General features: G+C 47.0%; 1 protein-coding gene and 1 pseudogene across 2 annotated transcripts; one reads left to right on the top strand and one right to left on the bottom strand.

The window, feature by feature from the left end:
* The first annotated feature begins 654 nt into the window (after positions 1-654).
* On the top strand, positions 655-7,855 carry LOC122697303 (MHC class I polypeptide-related sequence A-like). 2 transcript variants are annotated; one of them, XM_043907955.1, is made up of 6 exons: positions 660-829; positions 3,456-3,716; positions 3,971-4,258; positions 4,843-5,121; positions 5,246-5,389; positions 7,554-7,855. In XM_043907955.1, exons 1-6 carry the CDS (start codon positions 748-750, stop codon positions 7,700-7,702), a joined length of 1,203 nt encoding a protein of 400 aa, XP_043763890.1. In that variant the 5' UTR covers positions 660-747; the 3' UTR covers positions 7,703-7,855. The 2 variants fall into 2 exon arrangements, with proteins under 2 accessions (XP_043763891.1, XP_043763890.1); XM_043907956.1 differs by lacking the exon at positions 5,246-5,389 and having other exon boundaries at positions 655-829.
* On the bottom strand, positions 4,460-22,426 carry LOC122697311 (annotated as a pseudogene).
* Positions 22,427-24,310: the final 1,884 nt, after the last annotated feature.

The raw sequence follows: 24,310 nt of genomic DNA, 5'->3' as shown, positions 1-24,310 counted from the left end.
GTGGGTTGCCATTTCCTTCTCCAGGGGATCTTCCCGACCCAGGGGTCGAACCCAGGTCTCCTGAATTACAGCAGACGCTTTACCGTCTGAGCCACCAGGGAAGCCCAGTTGGTACAGGGGCTCAGCTGCTCCCGGGCCTGTGGAGTCTTCCCAGAGCAAGATGGAACGCATGTTCCCTGCACTGGGAGGCAGACTCCATCCACTCTATGCCTCCTATCACTTCTGAGCTTTAGCAGTGAAAAAGAATCTCTCTGGCATGGGAAAGGACCCAATCTCTGACCTGCTAAGTAAATTATGATGGTCAAAGTAATTAACAAAAATGATGCGAAATCTAAGAAATGTTAAAACTTTCTGAGGCATGACATTTGGGCCCACAACAAAAGTATTGTATAAGGATCTTAGTGGAATGGTTAGTAATGAGAGGCAGAGTACAACTGAGCGGCGGAAGTGAAGTGAAGTGAAGTAGCTCAGTCGTCTCCGACTCTTTGCGACCGGGTGGACTGTAGCCTACCAGGCTCCTCCTTCCATGGGATTCGCCAAGGAGGAGCGGAGGGAACTGCTATAATGGAGCGGGGGCAGGACCGGCGGCAGAACCGGCGGCAGAACCGGGGGGCGGGGCCGGGGCGGGGCCGGGGCGGGGCCAGGGGCAGGAATGGATTTGTCAGCCCTACTTCCAGCTCTGTTCGCCGCCGCGGTTTCTCGGGTCCGCCAGCTTTTGTGCGGTCCCGGAGCCTCTGGCAGGGAGACATGATCTGGGCCATGGGGCTCTCTCTTGTCTGGTCGTTTCCAGCCGGCGCTGCCTTTTTTGTGCTCCTGGGTACAGCCGCCGGTGAGTGGGGTTCATTGAGGTCTCAGTCCGGACGGAGCCCGGGGTAGTTTCAGGGGTCCGTGTGGTTAGTATTCGATGGGATTCGGTGAGGGTCGCGGGGACCGTCTCAACTGCGGCGGGGTTGGGCGAATAGAGGAGTTGGGGGAGTGGGAGGAAGGTGAGGGCCGGGGGTGGGGTGGGGTGTAAGGTCAAGGAGCGGCCGGGAACTTCACTCGGTGTGTGGCGAGCGCTGCATCCCGCTCCTCAGTCTCTTTCCAGTTCCTATCCTCTGCTCTCCCTGCCCTACCTGCCCTCCCCGGGTTTCCTCCTCATCACATGTCTCGGTCCTCAGATTCCCCTGATTGACAAGGCAGCCTGGTCCCCACCCCGCTCCTTGTCGCTCCCCCCCACCGTCTCACCTCCCCACCCCTCCCCCGCCCCGAAGCTCTCTTGAATGGCGCCCAAGTTTCTTCCAGGTCCCAGGCTCAGGCGATCACTTCTTAGCTGTCTGTGGGGCGCCCTCTTCGGCCCCTGAAAGCTGCCCTCTCCTATTCTTAGCTCTGCTGTCTCTTTTTTCTGGCCGCCGGAAACAAGGAGTTTCCAGGCAGGCGGCGTTAAGGGTCCTCAGCCCCGAGAGTTAGGGCCCATCTTCTAGTGACCGGCCTCTTGGAAGGGGCAAGCTCCATCCACACTCTTCCTACTGCTATGGGCACTGTGGCGGCTCCTGAATCACTGACGGAGGTTAGGTTTGAAGGCTTTGGGACCAAAGGATTCTTCCTGCGGTTTCCGTGGTCTCTCCTCCCCTCCTCCCTTACTCCCCCCTCCCCCACTAACGTGAACTCTAATTTTCCGCTGTGCCTGTGGTCCCACAACTGAATCTCTTCTTACCTCCTCCCTTGCTGGCCCTCGAGCCCCCTCGGGATTTGCCCTCCCCGCTCCGTGCTGCCCCCTCCCCTCTATCGTTCTCTGAGCTCTTCCTAGGGCGTCCCCACCCTCATTCCTTTTCCAGATACAGGTCCCTCCCCGCCCCCCCCCCCCCCCCCCCCCCGTCCCCTCATGGGTCTTTTCCTGCGAGGATCGGTCACCTGCAAGGCTTCTACCTCCCCTCAGCTTTCACTAACCTTACTTTTCCTGGGATGACTTTTACCCATGGATTTCCGCTACAAATAGGTGATGCCCTATTATCATCACCACGAGGGAGCTCTCCCGCCAATGATCCCCGGGCCTTGAGCACAGTGCCCAGCCCCTGGGGGAGGACCTGTCCCCAACCTGACACCCATCTTCCTACCTCTGCCCCCGTGCAAGCACCTGCTCTTGGCCCTCATCCAAGGGGGCCTTTCACCCAACACGGCCCCTCCCCCACTCCTGCATCCTAAACCTCACCCTCTGGATTCCTCCACTCTCCAGGCCACAGATGCCTCCACTAGCCCCGGTCCCTCTGCAGCTCCCCCCATGGCACCTTGCCCTGCTCCCAGCCTTGTCCGAGTGCCTTGGACCCTCACCAAGTTCTCATCAATCACAGGCCCCCTGGTGCCCAGAATCTCCACCTTACCCTCATGCTCCCTCACCCAGGGCGTCCCTCCTCTTCTGTCTTTACCTTAACCCAAGATGGAGGTGGGGGGTGGCCACCCCTGAGCCATGCTCATGCCTTGCCCCTCAATCCCAGGCCCTCACCACATCTCCTCTGCAGTCTCTTCCCCTCCCCCACAGTAGGAATACTGCCCTTGGTCCACTGCCCACCTCCTTAGCCTTCATCACCCTCTCTTTGGTTCCACGACCCCAGTGGGCTCTCACTATCTCAGTCTTGTATCCAAAATCCTTGTTTATGCTGCTTGGTCAGCAGGCCTTTCCTACAGGGAGTCTTCTCCCAGGCCCCCACCCCTGCTTGCTGGATGCCTGACCCTGACCCTCCGTGGAGGTGTGACGTCACTGCCTCCAACCCCTCCCACCACGTAGGTGCTTCCCAGTGTGCACCTTGGCCTTCAGTTCTATCTTCTCTTGCCACCCTACTCCTAATTCCCATGACCCTTGTGCACATGGACTGACTCCTCCCAGGGGACACCCCCCACCCGGGGCCTCACCAGGCCTCTTTGCACTCTGGGCCCAGACCCACTCCTTCACCTCCCCTAGGTTACTGGCCACCTTCATCTCTCTTGGGGCCACAGCCCAGCCCCTCAGGCCCCTCTGCCTCCTGCCTCAGCCTCCCTGGAGCCCGCCTTGTCCATGATGAGCCTGCACCAGGGGCAGCAGCTCTCCATCTCACCTGACCCCCCCTCTAACCAGGGATCCCTCTGGTCCTGGGTCTGACACTGCCCTTCCCTCCCTCCGACTCCACCTCCCCTCTCCCTCTTCCTGCCTCTCCCCTTGCCCTCCTGCCTGGACCCTTAGGGAGCCGACGCCTCCCTGCCCTGGCACTTGTCCTACATGTGTGTCCATCTCCACCTTCTTCCTCCACTCCTCCATTCCCCTCTCCCTCCTTCTCTTTCCCATTTTTCCTGTATGGAAATCCTCATTCTGGTCCCTTGAACACATGCATGTTCTGCATCCTCAGCACCTGGAGTAGGTCAGACACAGAACTTGTCTGTTAAACATCTGATGTGCGCTTGTCTCCAGAAAGCAGCTTCATCTGTGGTTCCTCCTTCCCCAGGATCCCACAGTCTTTTTTACAACACTACGGTGCTGTCCTGGGATGGCTTTGTTCAGGCCAGATTTTTTGCTATGGGATACCTGGATGGTCAGACCTTCCTGCACTTTGATGACTCGAAGTGGAGGGCAGAGCCCCAGGGACAGTGGGCTGAAAGGCTGGGAGCAGAGACATGGGAGACAGAGTCCAAGGACTTGAACGAGGCCTGGAAGGAGCTCAGGAAACTTCTAGCAGAAATCCTGTCCCTGCAGGAGGAGAAAAGAGGTGAGAGGGCAGAGGGGGCGAGAGTGCTGTGGGCCATTTTCCAGGAGGGTCTGCAGCCCAGAGCATGGGCCTCTTTCCTCCGAATTTGGAGATAGGGGTGGGGGTGAGGAATTGGGGTCTGTGAGTTCAGCAGCACAGGGAAGACATGGCGAGCAGCAGGGGTGAGCCCTCTATCTGGACTTTCTCACTTGGGTGGGAGAACAGAGGCCCTCGGGACCAGAGGAGTCACTGCTCGCGGGGTGGGGATGGGGCAGGCTTACATTCCCTCCAGGAGACCGTGGGTTGTGAGATCCGTGAAGACAGCCACCCCCGGGGCTTCCGGCTTCTCCACTTCGATGGGGAGCTCCTCCTCTCCTGCTACCCGGAGGCCCACGGATGTACCCTGCCCCAGTCCTCGGCTCGGACCTTGGTCATGGAAATGGAGAAGTCCTGGGACACAGACGGCTTTCTAAGCAAGCATTACTGGGCCCACGTGCAGGGAGAACTTTGTGGCAGACTGCGGGGCTACCTGGAATCCTGGACGGGCTTCATGGAGAGGACAGGTACTGACCCTGGGCCAGACCCTTCCTCTGCCCGGATCTTAAAGCCACCCATCCCGACTTGCCCACGGAGACCCTCCCTGTCCTCTGGGCACATATGTGGTCTGTTGGCATGGTGTCTGGGGTTTCTTTCCTGTTCTGTTAAATCCACTGTAGAAAGATGGGTGGGTGGGGGGAATGAACTGCTTCTGTGACAATCGTCCAGGGGTGCAGCAGGTCCTCTGATAGAAAACTGTATGAGGGGAGGTGGGTGTCAGGCAGCAGAGGAGGCCCTTAGATGGGGATGGGCCCCTGGCTCCCAGGCTGCCTGATCCAGAAAATTCCTTCTAGTTCCCAGGAGCCCACCCTTCACAGCCCCCTCCCCAGCATCAACAGTGGATCCAAGAGAATGAGTCCCATCCCACCCCTCCCCTTCCCCGCCAGAGGACTTGGGGCCCAGGGTGCAGAACAGACTTGGAGCAGGCCTGGGGGGAAGAGGGCTCACCCAGAGGTGACAGTGAGGAGGAGCAGCCCTGTGCACCCCGTCTTCCTTCAAGGGAGCAGGGCTTGGCCGCAGGCCTCACTGGCTCTGTGCTTTCTCCCCACAGTGCCGCCAGCCGTGAATGTGACCCGCCGCCAGGACTCGGAGGGCATGGTCCACCTTACATGCAGGGCTTTTGGCTTCTTTCCCCGGAATATCTCAGTGGCCTGGTTTCGGGACGAGGAACCCATGAGCCGGGACACCCAGGAGTCTGGGGGTGTCCTGCCTGATGGGAACGGGACCTACTATACCTGGGAAACCATAATAATTCCCCAAGGAGAGGAGCAGCGGGTCAAGTGCCTTGTGGGACACAGCGGGAATCACAGTACACACCTCGCACCCTTGGGTGAGACTGGGGTGAGCCTGGAGGGCATTGTGACCCTGGGAGGGTCAGAGGCCAGGGTCAGGGAGAGGAGAGCAGGTTGTGGCTCCGGGGTGCCCGGGTTATATATAATAACGTCCTTTTTCAGGAAAGACCCTGGTGCACCAGAGATCACTGTGGATCATTGTGATCACTGTTGTTGCTGCTCTTGCTGTTGTTGCTCTCATCGGATTTTGTGTGTGTGTCTATAAGTGTATTAACAGGATGACAGCATCGGCTACTGCGAGGCCAGGTGAGAAATCTGGGCGGGGGTGCTCTGGGTGAGATTCGGCAGCGATGAGGATTTAGGCTCCCTGCTCTGTTCTCAGCTCTCTTTGTTTTCTGTCAGGCTCACTGCGGCTTGTCTGGGGAGCATGTGTTGGATTATGTGCTGGTTGGGAGCGTCTAGGTGATCCAGGAATCAGAGAGAATCTTTAGTAAAGTGTCTGTACCTGGTGAGGAGGGGATAAAAACCTGAAGAGGAGTTCAGAGGAAAGGCAATGACCTAAGTGCCTGTCTGCATTTCTCCCCTCCAGGTTTTCCGTCATTATTCAGAATCCAAGTGAAAGAATCATAAGGCTCAAACTGCATGTGATGTGCCCTTGCCAGGCCCCACTTAGAGATGTCTTGCAGCCTCTCAAATTCCTCCTCCATGAACTATCTTCTGAGTTGAGTGTCTGCTGGATCACTCCCAGCCTGCACCTTTCTCAGGTTCCCATCAAGTGTCCCCATGCTAGCTGGGCTCTCCTTCCCCATAATATGGAGGACTGGTAGATATCCCTTGACCATTTGAGGAAGGAGACCAGTCAATCGTCAGGCAACTGGGGTCACTGATTTTATCCTATTTCCAGGTTTTTCCTACCTAGCCCCTTGGGACACAGTCCAAGGGCTCTTTAGAGCAGGGCACTGGGTCTGCGCTCCGTGGCCTCACCCTGCCCCCTGAGTCAGTTCCCTTGCTCGTGGTGGTCACTGCCTTGTTAATTTGGAGGAAGGGATGGTCACTTTGACTTCTCCATCATCGAGTGGGTTGAGGGGAGAGGAAAAGAGAAGCAGAGCTTTGTGTGTGGCAAAGAGCAAAGGCAGAACGTGGAACAGGAAAAAGGTGGCAGAGGCTCGGCTTCTGTCGAGGCCACTTCTTCTGTGTCATTTGCCTTGTTGGGAGCATGACTTCTAATCCCCAAACCTAATTCTCTTTTCAGTCAGCCTTTGGCCTGGGCATACAGGGATGGTTAGTTCTCACAGCAGCAGACTCTGTCCATGTAGCACCCAGAGCAGGGACCCAGCAGATCTGTAGTTTCTCCTGCTCTTATCTGGGGAACATAAATTCTGGTTCCTCTGGGTCATAAATGGTTGTCTTGTATGTATTGGGGCATTTGCCAGGAAAACTGAAAATCATCTCAAAATCACTTTTGAATTTTTTAGTGTTCAATAAAATTGTTTATGATTTCAGGTGGCAAACCTTAATAGGATTCCATGCATACTGAATGAAACAGGAATTCAAATGGGGCGCTCCTGCTGGGAGGTGGAGGATGGGATGGCAGTCCCAGGGTGCAGAGGGGGCCAGGTACAGCCTCATTCTGGGGAAGTTCTCAAGAACCCCAATCCACATTGAAAAGCAGATCCTCTGCAGGTAGTGAGGACGGGTCCTGGTCGACTCCCTGGCTGAGCAAGACAGGAGGGCCTGGTCTGCCTCAGCCCAGCCCAGCACTTGGAGTGGAGATGGGATTCCCAGGAAGGAGCAGGAAAGGCCAAGTGTAGCCTAGGAGCTTGGGTGGAGAGTGAGGGTTGGGGCGAGGCCAGCAGTGCTCCAGGGTCCAGTCAGGGGGAGAGTCCGGGGCAGCCCAGTGTTCCTAGACAGGGCTGCTGTCCCCTGGGCCTCCGGATGGGCTTTCCAGTTCGGAGCTGCTGGCTCAGGGCTGGGGGCGAGGGGGAGGGGAGCTGCAGGAGGTGGAGGTCAGGGTTGAGGTGGAACTGGGCGGTGGAGCAGGTACTTGTGTGGGTGAGAAGGCCAAGAAATGAGGAGAGAAAGGAGCTGTGTGTGTGTCCACTCCTGGGCTGGAGGAACATGGAGCTGGGTCCTGTCTGTGAGGGAGCCTTGCATTGCGTTAGCGAATGGATCTGGGTTCAAGGCGGAAAGGCCTTGGGTTTTCACTCCTGGATCTTGTCCTTGTGTCCTGCGACTTCTGTCCCTGTCGCGGACAATGATGGCAGCAGGGACAGGTGATGGTGTTGATGGAGTCAGGGGAGGAGTTCAGCAAGAGCTGGGGAAAAGAATGCAAAAAAAGAACAGGTGTGTTCTTCCCTCAGAGGAAGGCAGAATCTAACTTTGAAGCAACTGAAGGAGAATCTCTGAGGGAATGAAAAGCATTATTCTGCAACCAGTTGGTCAGTTATTTATTTCTTTTTCTTTTCCCCAGAGCCTATTAGCCTACAAGACCTGGATCAATTCCAGATGGAGCCAACTGATCATAATGGCCTCACACACCCAGAATTTCAATCCTTGTGTCAGACTCTGGATCCATCAGTTCAACTGGGGAAGCTTAGAACGTGCAGCCAGAAGGGCTGAATTCAGCTCCCTGTCCTGGTCTTACTAATGTTAGGGGAAGCACAGTGACTGAAACTGCCTACCCTGGCCAGGCACCATCGTAACCATTTGCATGAGTTGTTTTACAACAGGAGGTCCTCGTAAGGAACACGGAACTAATAAGCCACCCCCAACCGGAAGAGTTCAGGAAAGGTCAAAAGGAGACACCACATGTCCAACCACATCCCAGAATCCTCTCTGGCATCCATCTTGGCTGAATAAGGTGTGCACCACCAAGAAGGACTCTGAGTCAGAAGGATTGGCTAAAGAGAACCCGGAAACGAATTCCATCACCATAAAACCCAAGACTTTGAGCTACATGGCAGAGCTGTTCTGGTTTCCCTTACCCTACTGCTCTCCACCCTGGTCCCCTTTCCCAATAAAATTTCTTGCTTTGTCAGCAGATGTGTCTCCTCGGACAGTTCATTTCCGAGTGTTAGACAAGAGCCCAGTTTCGGGCCCTGGAAGGGGTCCCCCTTCCTGCAACAAATGAGGACTCTGGTGGGACTCTTCTTCACTGTGACTGACATCCTGACCACTCAGGGTACTCAGGGGCCAGCTTGCCTGCCAAAAGATCAGACCCAGCGACCGCAACTGGGACCCTCTTTTCTTTGGTCTCCTCCTGACGTGGACAACTGGCCAGAGTGCCCCGACCAGTAAGAGACAAGAGGTTTTATTGACCTCTCTCATCTTTCCTCTCCTTAACCCTTCCTATCCTTCCATTTTTTTCTAGTCCCCTGGTCCTGAACGCAGGAATCTGGTCAAAGGGCCTCAGCCTGAGCTGAGGATTAGAGACTGATCACCTCCTCTTGGCAGAGAACTCGAATTCTGATTCTGTTTTGGTCTGGTTTCTGGTAGGGCCAAGTTCCAGTTCTCCCTTCTCTGGAGGCTCAGGGTAAAGTCCCATAATGCCTGGGTATCTGCAGGTAGCAGGAGACGTCTGTAAGGTCACCCCTTTTGCCCCCCTCTCCTGCCTTCTCCCCCTTCTTCTTTCAACCTGGCTTCCTTTCCTCCCTTTGAAATGTTTGAAGACCTGAGATATTTTCATTTACTCTGTTAGTACTTGGATCTGAAGTTCTGTGTCTCTATAGGAGGTTTTCTGAGAGACTGTATTCTTGTATTTAAGGGAGTGTCTGATGGGGAATGCCAGGTCTATATGTGTATTTTAACTCTGTGTTCTGTGTTGTGATTTTTGATGGCCATTTTGCTTTGTCTGGCTACCATCTGGTTTAGACCTGCTGCCATTTTGTTAGTACTTGATTTTCTTTCCCTGTTCCTTGAGACCAGGGCTCTCAGGAACACTTATCTAGACCATCTCTAACTCCTGACACTGAGGGAAAATGTGAAAAAGCCTGTAAAAATTTTATTTATTCCAATTGTTTTTTATAAACTAGTAAATTTTATATTGTAATATCTAATTCATGACTAAGCTTAGAAAATGAAGCTAGATCTTGCCTTGTGTCTGTCTAATTATGTCTTGGTATGTCTTTGTCTCTGGATAATATTTTTTAGATTAACTTGTAAATGAGCTCTATTTAATTGCCTTAAAGAAAGGTAAGCGCTTACAAATCAAATAATTCTAAATAAAACAATAAATTCCAGGTTCATGTGAACCTGGTAATTCCAGGTAATTCCTGGTAATTCCTGGTAAATGTTCAGTATTAAATATCTGATATTAATGTTTGTTTGTTGACCTATCTAATATAGGCATATCTTAGAGTAATTAACATTAAGTAGAATATTTTCATTGTACCTAGGTTTAATATAAGCTAAATATTATCATATCTGTTACAAGTTTGTCAATAAGGCAATTACCACAAGTGAAGAAATTTCTAAACAAAGGTAAATGAGATATGAGCTTTTAGATAAGTTCTATTAAGAATAATTATGCTTTAGGAATATCGGTCTAAAATAGTCTCTCTAGATTGGGGTAACTTGAATTTCTAAGGGTTGTGCTAAACTAAGTGTTAGAAATCTGTTGAATAGTTAGGTCATTTCCAAAAAAATAAGATTCTGAAACATTTACTACTAAACACTGATGTCCTTTTACAGAAAAACTAAAGAGATTTGGGACTATAAATGAATAACATTTGGTGCCATCCTAAAATGTTTTAAGAAAGCAAGGGTTTTCAAAATTATCACTGGTATTTATGCTCACCAATCTATAAAATGCTAATATAAAAGTTAGTTCTTGGTTGCTAAAGGAAAGTAGGAAGTGTGTTTTCAATTAAAAAAAAAAGATACGAAAAAATACTAAAAAGAGTTATGCATGATCAGGATTTTTTAAAAATTGGATTACAATTAGTTAGATAAATGAATTTTGTTAGAAATGACACAGCTATAGGAAAACTGGTTAGCGCCAACTAGGTCAATATGGCAGAGTCGACTTTCACTAGACCTTGAGCCTCGGTATTTATGCCCATTGTGACACGTCAACAAGCTAAATGATACACCCATCAACATTGACTAAATCTTGCCAAATGTTCTAAAACTTTTTAATTGATTTTTTTGACAAAACTTCCTAAATCGAATTCTTTTGAAGTTTTTCTGACCTCTGGCTAACTTTGGGGTGCTTCAGCTGCTGCTGCTGCTAAGTCACGTCAGTCATGTCCGACTATGTGCGACCCCATAGATGGCAGCCCACCAGGCTCCCATCCCTGGGATTCTCCAGGCAAGAATACTGGAGTGGGTTGCCATTTCCTTCTCCAGTGCATGAAAGTGAAAAGTGAAAGTGAAGTCGCTCAGTTGTGTCTGACTCTTCGCGACCCCATGGACTGTAGCCTACCAGGCTCCTCCATCATGGGATTTCCCAGGCAAGAGTACTGGAGTGGGTTGCCATTGCCTTCTCTGGGGGTGCTTCAGAAGGCCCCTGAAATATCCCAAAGAGAGATATTCAACTAATTGTGTTTATTTGGTTGGTTAAATTACATGAAAAATATTATCAAATAAATGCTCTCATGTTATAATGTGTGGTAAAATTACTAATATAGATATGCTAGAAATTATATGGAGTTCTTAACATTCTGATATGTCCTGGTATTCTAATGGAAAACCTAATGACTTCACAGAAGTTAACAAAAGGACTGAATGAACCAGTGAATATGCTTATAACTTTTATGATTTCTATCTGAAAAATTACAGGTTTGAATCTTGTGTTTTCCGGGAGTAGGGAAAACCTGCCTCTCAAACTAATTATGACAATAATTTGGTACAATTATACGTTATAAAGTGAAAGTGAAGTCGTTCAGTCGTGTCCCACTCTTCGAGACCCCATGGTCTGCCGCTGACCAGGCTCCTCCTTCCATAGGATTTTCCAGGCAAGAGTACTGGAGTGGGTTGCCATTGCCTTCTCCTATACATTATAAACAAAACAATTATATTTTCTTTCTATCTGACTCCTTCAGAAATTGGAAACTCTTAGGTTTCCAGTAAGTTTATCAAATGAATTAGAAACTTTAACTCACTAACAGGTATAAAATCTCAAGGAATTTTTGAGACCTTAAAAAGAGAAGAATTCACCTAGATTTATTAGGCGAAATCTGTGATAAGCCTTTGGTGTGAGTTTCCCAGCACTGTTTTCTTTTAAAAGTTCAGTCTGCGACTCTAAATGTTTCAGCAAAAGAAAAAGTCTATGATCAATTATGGTTGTATAAATAACCAGACAAAAATTAGTGAGAACAGACCTATTTTGCAAACAAACTAGTCTTAATTTGGTTATATTTGATAAAAATGAGGGTAATTTCAGGGAGAAAAAGATGTTTCAATAAATGTTAAATCCCAGTTTATTAATGGAGGTCTGTGTCTAGTAAGACTCATTTCTTGGATAGTTCTTTGCTGTTATGTGATATTAATGTAAAATTTAATAGAATTCTTAAAGAACACCCTAGGTTTGTTTCTGAAGCTTATCTCCGAAATCTATCTGTGGATGAAGATCAGATGCCTCATGACCTGCAACCAGGACTGGAAAAAGACATAATTTAAGGGACTGTCTCCAACCTGGATGGAAGGACTTTTTTTTATCAGGTATTCTTAACTAGCTCATGCACAATGAAACTGAAGGCCACTATACTGGATTGGTCTATAGAGAATACAGCTGACCTGATTGCACCTTAAAATGATGCTCAAACGGAGGAGAAACTACACTACACCAGGATGAGAAAATGATGACATCATAGGTAGACAGCTTGCCCAAGATGTTGGACCTGATTTGTATGATCATTTATAATGTTTTCTTGACTTCTTAGACCTTTGCATATAAATCAAATGCTTTTCTATCAAAAGCTTGATCCTATGGTAGTTTTAGAAATCAATCCAATTGTTGGGTTTGTGGCCAATTACCTGTGTCTAGTTCTGGGTTACCTTAGTAAATTTCTCTACTACAAGGCTCTAACTGGTTGGCCCTGAAAATTTACTTAAAAAAAATATTATAGTCATATTCAGGTCACTATTGATATTACTAGATGGGATCTCCTCACCTGGCCAATTAATAATGCCTGCTCTGACTCTGGCCATACATTTGAGTTTTCTTCTATTATTCAAGTTCAATCAGAGCAACAAGCAAGGTTTCAGCAAAGGAAAAAACCTCCCACAGTTATGGGATGGATTTATAAAGATAACACCAAGCTATGGTAATTTAGGTTTAAAGTCTCCTCTATGTTGGAAACAATTAAATCATACTAAAGATAATCAGTCTAGTAACACTAGAAAACTGGGCTATGTGCCTATAGACAGTGCCAATATATAATTTGCCTGGAAGATAAAGATTCATACAGAGTAGACTAAGTCAGATGCCCTGGGACATACTGGCTACATCAAATGCAAGCTCTTAACTTAAGTCTTACTTATGACTTTACTAATCCTGCTGCCTATGTTATTTGTATTTCACCTGTTTTACAAAATTGCTGTTTCTTACACTGCCAAATGTGTGACTGAAGCCTCTGATAAAATAATATATAGTTCCATATGAGAATGATGATGGTAACAGTGTAACTCTAGATATGGGAAGAAGCAACAAGAGGGAATATTTTCCTGGACCAAGAGGATAGTAAGACAGGTGGTCCAGAGAATTTTGGATACTGTTTTATGGCCTAGTCCAGTAACAACACATTGAGTGGCCTGTCAACAAAATCTTTGCCAAAGCTGAAAATGGATATTCTCAGCACCATGGGATAAAATGGTCATGAAATGCCCCGCTCAAAATCATACTCAAGTTTATGAGCAAAAAGGGGCTCTGCCAACTGAAAATTGACACTTGCCATCTACGTCTACAAAGATTAAATCATGGCCACTGCAACTGCTGACCTTAAACTCCCCTGAAAGGATTTCAGGGTGAAAATCAGGAAAGAGGCACTCTGTGCTCTGGGAAAAAATGGCAGAACAGGCCTTCATATGGTTAGATCTGTTCAGGAGAAGATTTTATGAGTCCCAATACTTGCATCTTCTCATACCTAGAGAAACACTGACATCATTAATGGTAACATCTGCTTTGTCTATTAAGGAAAATTTTACAATTAAAAGTCAAAAATAGAGTAGCTATGGTTCAGACATCCTGGGAAATAACTAGGTGATTAGTTCAGTTCAATTGCTCAGTCGTGTCCGACTCTTTGCGACCCCATGAACCACAGCACGCCAGGCTTCCCTGTCCATCACCAACTCCCGGAGTTTACTCAAACCCATGTCCATCGATCGGTGATGCCATCCAACCATCTCATCCTCTGTCATCCTCTTCTCCTCCTGTCCCCAATCCCTCCAAGCATCAGGGTCTTTTCCAATGAGTCAACTCTTCCCATCAGGTGGCCAAAGTACTGGAGTTTCAGTTTCAGCATCAGTCTTTCCAATGAACCCCAAGGATTGATCTCCTCTAGGATGGACTGATTGGATCTCCTTGCAGTCCAAGGGACTCTCAAGAGGCTTCTCCACCACCACAGTTCAAAAGCATCAATTCTTTGGCACTCAGCTTTCTTCACAGTCCAACTCTCACATCCACACATGACTACTGGAAAAACCATAGCCTTGACCAGACGGACCTTTGTTGGCAAAGTATTGTCTGCTTTTTAATATGCTATCTAGGTTGGTAATAACTTTCTTTCCAAGGATTAAGCGTCTTTTAATTCCTGACTGCAATCACCATCTGCAGTGATTTTGGAGCCCCCAAAATTAAAGTCTGACACTGTTTCCACTGTCTCCCCACCTATTTCCCATGAAGTGATGGGACCAGATGCCATGATCTTAGTTTCCTGAATGTTAAGCTTTAAGCCAACTTTTTCATTCTCCTTTTTCACTTTCATCAAGAGGCTCTTTAGTTCTTCTTCACTTTCTGCCATAAGGTGGTGTCATCTGCATATCTGAGGTGATTGATATTTCTCCCAGCAGTCTTGATTCCAGCTTGTGCTTCTTCCAGCCCAGCGTTTCTCATGAGGTACTCTGCATATAAGTTAAATAAGCAGGGTAACAATATACAGCCTTGATGTACTCCCTTTCCTATTCGGAACCAGTCTGTTGTTCCACGTCCATTTCTAACTGTTGCTTCCTGACCTGCATACAGGTTTCTCAAGAGGCAGGTCGGGTGGTCTGGTATTCCCATCTTTTCCACAGTTATTGTTATTCTGCAGTTTATTTTCCACAGTTTATTGTGATCCACACAGTCAAAGGCTTTGGCATAGTCAATAAAGCAGAAATAGATGTTTTTCTGAAACTCTCTTGCTTTTTCAGTGATCCAGCAAATGTTGGCAATTTGATCTCTGCTTCCTCTGCCTTTTCTGAAACCAGCTTGAACATCTGGAAGTTCACAGTTCACATATTGCTGAAGCCTGGCTTGGAGAATTTTGAGCAGTACTTTACTAGGGTGTGAGATGAGTGCAATTGTGCGGTAGTTTGAACATTCTTTGGGATCGCCTTTCTTAGGGATTGGAATGAAAACGGACCTTTTCCAGTCCTCTGGCCACTGCTGAGTTTTCCAAATTTGCTGACATATTGAGTGCAGCACTTTCACAGCATCATCTTTCAGGATTTGAAATAGCTCAACTGGAATTCCATCACATCCACTAGCTTTGTTCGTAGTGATGCTTTCTAAGGCCCACTTGACTTCACATTCCAGGATGTCTGGCTCTAGGTGAGTGATCACACCATTGTGATTATCTGGGTCGTGAAGATCTTTTTTGTACAGTTCTTCTGTGTATTCTTGCCACCTCTTCTTGATACCTTCTGCTTCTGTTAGGTCCATACCATTTCTGTCCTTTATCGAACCCATCTCTGCGTGAAATATTCCCTTGATATCTCTAATTTTCTTGAAGAGATCTCTAGTCTTTCCCATTATGTTGTTTTCCTCTATTTCTTTGCATTGATCGCAGAGGAAGGCTTTCTTATCTCTCCTTGCTATTCTTTGGAACTCTGCATTCAAATGGGTATATCTTTCCTTTTCTCCTTTGTTTTTCACTCTTCTTCTTTTCACAGTTGTTTGTAAGGCCTCCTCAGACAACCATTTTGCCTTTTTGCATTTCTTTTCCATGGGGATGGTCTTGATCCCTGATTTCAGTGTTGACCATCTGGTGATGTCCATGTGTAGAATCATCTCTTGTGTTGTTGGAAGAGGGTGTTTGCTATAACCAGTGTGTTCTCTTGGCAAAACTCTGTTAGCCTTTGCCCTGCTTCATTCTGTACTCCAAGGCCAAATTTGCCTGTTACTCCAGGTGTTTCTTGACTTCCTACTTTTGCATTCCAGTCCCCTATAATGAAAAGGACATCTTTTTTGGGTGTTAGTTCTAAAAGGTCTTGTAGGTCTTCATAAAACCGTTCAACTTCAGCTTCTTCAGTGTTACTGGTTGGGGCATAGGCTTGGATTACCGTGAAATTGAATGGTTTGCCTTGGAAACGAACAGAGATCATTCTGTCATTTTTGAGATTGCATCCAAGTACTGTTTTTTGGACTCTTGTTGACCATGATGGCTACTCCATTTCTTCTAAGGGATTCCTGCCCACAGTAGTAGATATAATGGTCATCTGAGTTAAATTCACCCATTCCAGTCCATTTTAGTTCGCTGACTCCTAGAATGTTGACATTCACTCTTGCCATCTCCTGTTTGACCACTTCCAATTTGCCTTGATTCATGGACCTAACATTCCAGGTTCCTACGCAATATTGCTCTTTACAGCATTGGACCTTGCTTCTATCACCAGTCACATCCATAACTGGGTATTGTTTTTGCTTTGGCTCCATCCCTTCATTCTTTCTAGAGTTATTTCTCCACTGATTTCCAGTAGCATATTGGGCACCTACTGACCTGGGGAGTTCCTCTTTCAGTATCCTATCATTTTACCTTCTCATACTTTTCATGGGGTTCTCAAGGCAAGAATACTGAAGTGGTTTGCCATTCCTTTCTCCAGTGGACCACATTCTGTCAGACCTCTCCACCATGACCCATCCTTCCTGGGTGGGCCCACACGGCATGGCTTAGTTTCATTGAGTTAGACAAGACTGTGGCCCTGTGATCAGATTGGCTAATTTTCTGTGATTATGGTTTCAGTGTGTCTGCCCTCCGATGCCCTCTCGCAACTAGGTGATAGTATGCGTGTAATTTCAGACTAGACTTTGTATTGCTAAACACTTGAGTTTTCTGAGTCGTGTCAGGCTTAGATGCCACCATTCTCAAAACAATGTCTGCTGGAAGCTAGTAACTGCAACCTTACTTTTTATAAGATTAGGCAACTGACTACCTGGCTACAAGTCTCCCCGAAGTGCCAGATCCAGACTGGGTTTCAGGCCTATTCTTCTAAGAAGAAATGAGATTTATTTTGTCTATTAAAATTCCAGTTATCACTCCTCTAACTTCTTCTAATTAGGTCTGTTACACCAAAAGGGCAGACCAAGGGATTGAGATTTTTATCATACAAGACTCAGATCTAGGACTTGGAACTCAGGAATACTTCCAATTTAGTGTTTATTCTCCAAGCTGAGGCAGTCCCATTTTGACAGGAAATTATCACAGCCATAGTTGCCTAGTTCCCTAAATTAAAACTGAGCAGGACTTTGTGGGGCTCTGGAGTACAAATCTGTTCTGTGTTCTCCATTTCTTGTCTGTAGGATATAGGCTTCATTCGGCCTCCTTGACCTTCCCTGAATTCCAAAGGGTGGATTCAAACAGTTGCTAATCACGGAAGGGAGGGGATACAGAAACAGAGGAGAAAGAATCAAATGGTGGTACAGCCTTGAGACAGGGTCCTGGCTCCTACTCGAAAAAAACATATGTATAACAATGTCTTTGAGTTCTTCTACAGAACTGGAGCCTCCACCCAGGTGGAGGATGGTAACTTCAGACTGAACACAAGATTCCCAGAGCACAGCTCTGTTTCCTCACCAGCAACCAATCAAAAAAGGTCACAAACCTTGCAGACCTCACCCTAAATGTTGCCTTCTGTTTCCGGCCTTCTGTGATGACCATCCTCTTAGGTCTCCTGTTTGGCCCCTGTCTATTTCATCTCTGAGAGGAGCCAATTTAGTTTCGAACTAAATTGCTGTTATTACAAGGGTGGATGCTGGTTTCAGGCAAAAAAATACCTTGACTTAGATCAGGTAGAGAGAGACTTCTGCTCTGCTAGGCAGGCCTTGACCATGCACAACAGGAAGAAGTTACAGAAGAAACAGACCTCCACCCCATTTCCCAAGAAGTATCTTGTGTATGAAGTCTCTAAGCAGGGAGTTGTTAGGGGAATCACACTGACTGAAACCGCCCACCCTGGCCAGGCACCATCGTAACCATTTGCATGAGTTGTTTTACAACAGGAGGTCCTCGTAAGGAACACGGAACTAATAAGCTTACCCCCAACCGGAAGAGTTCAGGAAAGGTCAAAAGGAGACACCACATGTCCAACCACCTCCCAGAATCCTTCTCTCTGGCATCCATCTTGGCTGAATAAGGTGTGCACCACCAGGAAGGACTCTGAGTCAGAAGGATTGGCTAAAGAGAACCCAGAAACAAATCCCATCACCATAAAACCCAAGACTTTGAGCCACATGGCAGAGCTGTTCTCCTGGGTTCCCTTACCCTACTGCTCTCCACCCTGGTCCCCTTTCCCAATAAAATTTCTTGCTTTGTCAGCAGATGTGTCTCCTCGGACAGTTCATTTCCGAGTGTTAGACAAGAGCCCAGTTTCGGGCCCTGGAAGGGGTCCCCCTTCCTGCAACACTGGCACTTTTCCTTTTGTGTGTGTTCCGTTACTTATTTTATTATTTGAAAATTACTTTATTTTTATGTTATTTTTTGTTATTATTTTTGAAGGTGTAGTTTATTTTCAACATATCCCTTTTCCCTCTTGATGCTTCAGTTTCTTCATCTATGAAATGACAAAAACCGTGTTTATTTCCAGTTGTGGTTTAGACCTTTTAAAGTATTAACATATTTGAGGTGGTTGCAGCTGTGCCACACTAGTCATTAACTTTATTTTTGTTCTCTTAGAATACATGGATAATAATTAACTTATTACCAATAAATTAAGGAGTCAAATATCTGTGCATGGTTTCTCATAAAATAGACTATTATTGTAATCCTCTCTGTTTTAAATTTCTGTCTTCCCACTGGCAACCACCTTCAATATCTTTAGCTGATTTTTTTTTGGCTTTACATCCAAATCTCTACACATGATGCCTTTGACTCTTCGGTCACAACCAGTCTCCTGCATTACTCAATGGCTGATGCAATAGCTGATAGTCATTGCTCTCTTGCACTCTTTACATTCCTTCACTTTCCCAGTTTATTTGTATAACAATCATATTTAGTTCATTCAGCTTTTTCTTTCCCGTGACTATTATACTCACATGTAAACTCTACTATTTTTTCTGCACAACATCTTATTCTCCCTGAGTTGATAATATTGCCTTTGTTTTTGACTCATTATGTTCTATGTAGCTCTCACTAATAGAACTCTGATGATTCTTCTATCTGTATGACTCTTTAAAGAAGTGAGGGTACTTTGGGTGTTCTATCAGTTTTTGCTTTTTGGAAATATCCTCCTAGGCCTTTCTGACATGCCCCCACCTGGACTGGATTATTCTGCATCTGGACGACAGCCACCCTCCTAGGATCTCCCTTTACCACCCTCTGAACAGACCTTTGCTTATTTTTTTTTTAATTCTTTAAAAATTATTAATTAATTAATTGTTGGTTGTGCTGGGTCTTCATTGCCTGGCGTGAGCATTCTCTTCTCGCGGCATGCGGGCTTTTCATTGCTATGGCTTCTTTTGTTGCACAGGCTCTAGGACACAAAGGTTCAGCAGTTGCGATGCACGGGCTCAGCTGCCTTATAGCATGTGGAACCTTCCCAGATCAGGGAACGAGCCCGTGTCCCCTGCACTGGCACGTGGGTTCTTCACCACTGGACCATCAGGGAAGTCCAAAAGTGTATTATTCTTTGGTTTGATGAATAGTTTGGCTGGGTGAAGAATTTTATGCCAGAATTCTTCCCTCTGAAATTTGGAGGCACTGCTCCATCCATGTTTTTCTTTCTCTCTCCTCTTCTGAAGAAACTGGGGTGTGGAGGCAGTAATTTGTAGGCAGGGCAGCAGCTGCTCATTGAGTCTCTGAATTTCACACATTAATAACCAAACTGTTTCTGCCTTGTTTTCCTTCTGACTCGATTACCAGAGCACTTCTCCATGCACTATATTACAGTAAGCCAAATTTGACATTAGGAGGGTGTGTGAATATTATGTGTTAATTCTTGTTGATATTCTATACCTTTGAGTGTCTGAAATATGGTATGTCCTAAAGAAGGACACAGAAGGCAGAACCAAAGAGCTAACTGGAGAGAATTTAGTGACCAGGCTATTTATAGAGGTGCCGGCGCAGCTACTGGAGAGAATTTAGTGACCAGGCTATTCATAGAGGTGCCGGCGCAGCTACTGGAGAGAATTTAGTGACCAGGCTATTTATAGAGGTGCCGGCAGCTAACAGCAATAGGAGGCAGAGCCCCCTGGAACTAGAAATAGCAGGAAGCTATTACTACCTCTAGACTGAAGGGACAGCAGAAGGCATTTTTTTCTAGATCCCAGCAGAGCTGTAGCCTCCTAGAGGGGTCACTGAACAAATGTTACCATTGTAGGTAGAGGAATGCAGGGATTACTGTTGCGCAGCCCTGGAGGTAAGTGTGGGGGCATCCATGCCTTGAATCCTCTCCTCCCACACGATGGTCCCTGCAGTGCCTCCTAAGGACAAACCCAGCCGGAAGCCAGAGAGCAAAGACCCCAAGTGATGTGTTCTGTGAGAATAACTGGAAATGTAAGTGATGCTCCACAAGTGGTTCAGAACCCGGAGAGCAGACAAAGAACAATTAGGATGTTGAGATTATACAGACTCTGTGAAATAAAAGCCAAGATACAAGTCTTCAATTGTCAGAATAAATGTTGGAAAAATGACTGATATTGGCGGTGGTTTAATCACCAAGTCGTGTCCGACTCTTGTGACTCCATGGACTGTAGCCTGCAGACATTAGGCTTATTCTATTCATATATGACCTCAAAGGTCATGGCTAGGTGGAAGGGAGAGGAAGTAGCTACATATATTCATGAAGAAGAACAATCTCCAAAACCAGAAGGTGGTGAGGTCTCCATTAATCAGGATGGATGATCACAGGCTGGAAAATCACGTAAAAGGACCTGTGTTCATTTCATGGAGTATGTATCAGAGTGTAGGCCTAGAGACCACTGTCATGGTGGTAAATGGGGGTTAAAGTGTAGTCTCTCAGTCGCATCTGACTCTTTGTGACCCTATGGGCTGTAGCCTGCCAGGCTCCTTCATCCATGGCATTTTCCAGGCAAGAATAGTGGAGTGGGTTGCCATTCCCTTCTCCAGGGGATTCTTCCCACCCAGGAATTGAACTTAGGTCTCCTGCATTGCAGGCAGACTGTTTACCATCTGAGCCACCAGGGAATCCCGAATGGGAATGGTACCCACAAATTCTACTAGCACGTGAGGGTGTTACCCTGCTGGGTAAAGGGACTGTAACTCCCCTCGAGTTCTCCCCAGATAAGTTGCGGCCCTGTGCTAACCTGCTTTTTAAGGTGGCAACCCACTCCAGTATTCTTGCCTGGAAAATGCCATGGATGGAGGAGTCTGGCAGGCCCCAGGAGTGCTTATCCCATTGAATACTTGTTTGTTTTTCTTGTTCAATAAGTTCATTATTGTCTGTATCTGAAAAATCTTGATAGAAAATTGGTGGCTCAGACGGTAAAGCATCTGCCGACAATGTGGGAGACCCAGGTTCGCTCCTTGGGTTGGGAAGATCCTCTGGAGAAGAAAATGGCAACCCACTCCAGTATTCTTGCCTGGAAAATCCCATGGACAGAGGAGCTTGGTAGGCTACAGTCCATGGGGTCACAAAGAGTAGGACACAACTGAGCGACTCAACTTAAAACTTTTAACTCTCGGCAGCCCATTCCTGAGCTCTAAGGAAGCTTGCCTTCTTCTGAGCTACCCGATCTTTTTTCTGGGCAAGTGACATTTTGGGACAGTTCCACCTCTTCTTTTTAACTTCTTTCTTAAGCTGCTTCTCATACACTGGATTCTCTCGTACTGCAGCATGAGCTTTCTTATACATCTCCTCCATCATGTCTGGAGTTACGTTGTTCTTTATATACTGAGAGACCTGTTTCTTGTAAGCATCCTCATCTTCTTCAATCAAGTAACACATGTAATCTGCAACATTCTGCCCCATGATGTGCTTTCAGTGTACCTCAGCACTGAATTCTCTGCTTTCTGAGTCATAACCAGGGAACTGTTTGGTACTGTGAGGGATAGACAAGCCTCCATTGACAGTTCCCTTTAGGGCACCAAAAACTTTATTCCCAGCAGTAGTTCTGGCAAGTTCTGCATCCAAGTAACAGGTGAAGGCACCAGGTTGACCATCAATGCTTTCCACATTATATTCATCTCCAGTCACCTCGACTTGGCCTTCATAAATTTTGTCAATACCAAACCTATTAAGAAGCCTGCAGGCCAGCAGCAGGCCAGTACAATATGCTGCAGCATAATTTGTCAGGCCAACCTTCACACCATATTTTGGGAGTTCATGAGCATAAGCTGCACAAACTATCACATCTCCTTCTACACGAGCATAAGCAATCTGACAAATGATATCTCTGTTCGTTATACGAACGATCATTCTGTATTTAGGTGTGTTGTGCTTATTTTCATCTTGGATTACCGATCATTTCCAAGCATAGTAGCCAGTTTTGCCCTCTCGTTGTCTTCTGAATTTCACTTGATGTCTCTTGAAAGAGGCCTTGTTCTTGACAACTTTAACAAACCCCATCCTGCGGAACAGAACCCCGACTCTGCAGCTTGCCACAGAGCTGCAGGACCAGCACCTGAATACTTAGGTTTTGTTTTTTTTTTTTTTTTTAATGTTTTTTGTGGTTTTTTTTGCCACACGACTCATGGAATCTTAGTTTCCCAACCAAGGATAGAACCTGGGCCCTTGGCAGTGAGAGCTCGGATTCCTAGCCACTGGGCCACCAGGGAAATCCCTGAATACTTGTTTAACAAGTATTTTAAGTTCCTGGACAAATCTTGTGTTTGCCCTCGCTTGTATGCTTTAAATTTTACTAGTGTCACATGTACTCATCTGCTAGATTTTTCATGTGGAAAACCTCTTCACAACCTTTCAAGTTTCATCAGACACTAAAAATTATATGAATAAGTAATAAACATGTTTTTTCCCCACTCATCAAGTTTGTTATTTTTTTCAGACAAAATTTGTTCAATAACATGTCTATATGTCTGAGTTCAGGCTTCCCTGGTGGCTCAGTAGGCAAAAAAAATGTGCCTGCAATGCAGGAGGCCCAGGTTCGATCCCTGGGTCAGGAAGATCCCCTGGAGAAGGAAATGGCAACCCACTCCAGTATTCTTGCCTGGAAAATCCCATGGACAGAGGAGCCTGGCAGGCTACAACCCGTGGAGTCAGAAGAGTTGGACACGACTTAGCGACTAAAACCACCTTGTCTGAGTTCACACGCCCACAGCACTGTGTACTAAGCTGCCAGGGAAGTCCCATAGAGGAGGTCTTAGGTGTGCAAATTCAGCAAAATGTCTCATTCAGCTCACCCCTACCCTCCCCCAAAGACTTCTAACACTTCCACACTAATAGGCTAGGTTTGTTGCAGAGCCTTTAGAATGACGAATTAGGATAAAGCTAACCCTGCTCATTCTGGGTGTGGAAGATGCCTTGGTGGTATAGGGCTCAGGGGAATGGGTGCTCCCGAGGATCTAGATCTGGCTGCCTGCCCTCACCCACCAAGCCTCCCAGGTTGTCTTTGTACGAAGATACAAAGGTCATTTCCCCACTCCACCTCAAGACCCCCCAGAGGTGTCTCTCCCACCTCGCTCCCAGCCCGTTCTGCTGTGGCCCATAAAAGACATTTTCTCCCCCCACGCTCCTCTTTGTATTCCTGGACTCACCCACGCGGCGACATCTTTCTCTCCGAAGACCTCGGTCACCACTGCCTGGTCCGGAGGAGAAACCGAATATACCCACTGGGATGCTCAGGAAACCCAGGGCGGGGCTTCGCAGGGCGGCCCTGAAGTTTTTTCTGCCGGGCCAGAGTTCAGAGGAAGGGCTGGAAATCACCTGTCCCTCAGATCTTGGGCTGAAAGAAATGAACGTTGTTCACAGATATGAATGTAGAATAAAGGAACTTCTGTGCAGGTTGGGAGCGGAGCGAGCTGCAGTTAGATTTCTGGTTCTCAAACTGCCGGATGAGAAGATGAACACCTGCCTGGTCCTCGGAAATTCCGAGCTGGTAGTTCCGAGGGGGATCTGGAATCCGACTTACTTAAACACGGTCTGGGTTGATTGTGAGATTCGTGAGTAGGGAAATGATTCTTCCAGCCACCCCAACCGCACCCCTCGCTCAGGTCTCGCCCTTAGATTCTAAGAACCAAAAACCCTTCCTCCAGACTCCCTTTCACCCAGGAAGCAAAGGATCTACCTCCGAACGTTGGGTTTGAATCTGCTCCACCGGCCTGGATAAAAATCAGTATCTAACAATCCAGGAAATACCCACCAAGGTTCTGCCTTCTTCCGTTGGAAACATAACTTACACTTGGTGTGACGTCCTTTAAAGACTGGAGCGACTTCACTGAAGAACCCAGTAACAGCAGGTCCAGGCACAGCTTACAAATTGCCCACCAAGTGCCCCCTCCCCTGTCCTCACCTGGCCTGTCTGAGGTGGATGGAGTCACCTGTGTTCACTGTGGGGCCCGAATGAGCAGGGGATCGGGTGTAAAGTTAAGACTGGGAAATGGAGGGCAGGGAGGAGAAGGGTTGAAGAAAAGTAGAGAGAAGACAAAAAGCGGTGGAAAAATCTACAGTGGAAATAAATTTTAAAATATATTTTAATTTCTAACTTAAATTTATTCTTTATGTACTTCTGTCACTTATTAAAATTTTATCCCGTTTGATCTCCCTCTGAATACTTAAGTAGATGGCTAACATGGTTTTGTTTTTGTTTTTTCGGCCTTGCTGCCTAGCATGTGGGATCTTATTTCCCAGGCCAGGGATGGAACTGCGCTCCCTGCCTTGGAAGCTCAGAGAGTTAACCAC

The sequence above is a fragment of the Cervus elaphus genome, chromosome 7 (assembly GCF_910594005.1).
Source record: "Cervus elaphus chromosome 7, mCerEla1.1, whole genome shotgun sequence".
NCBI lineage: Eukaryota > Metazoa > Chordata > Mammalia > Artiodactyla > Cervidae > Cervus > Cervus elaphus.
The sequence above is the reverse complement of the archived record's forward strand: the minus strand, read 5'-3'. Positions and strand labels throughout refer to the sequence as shown.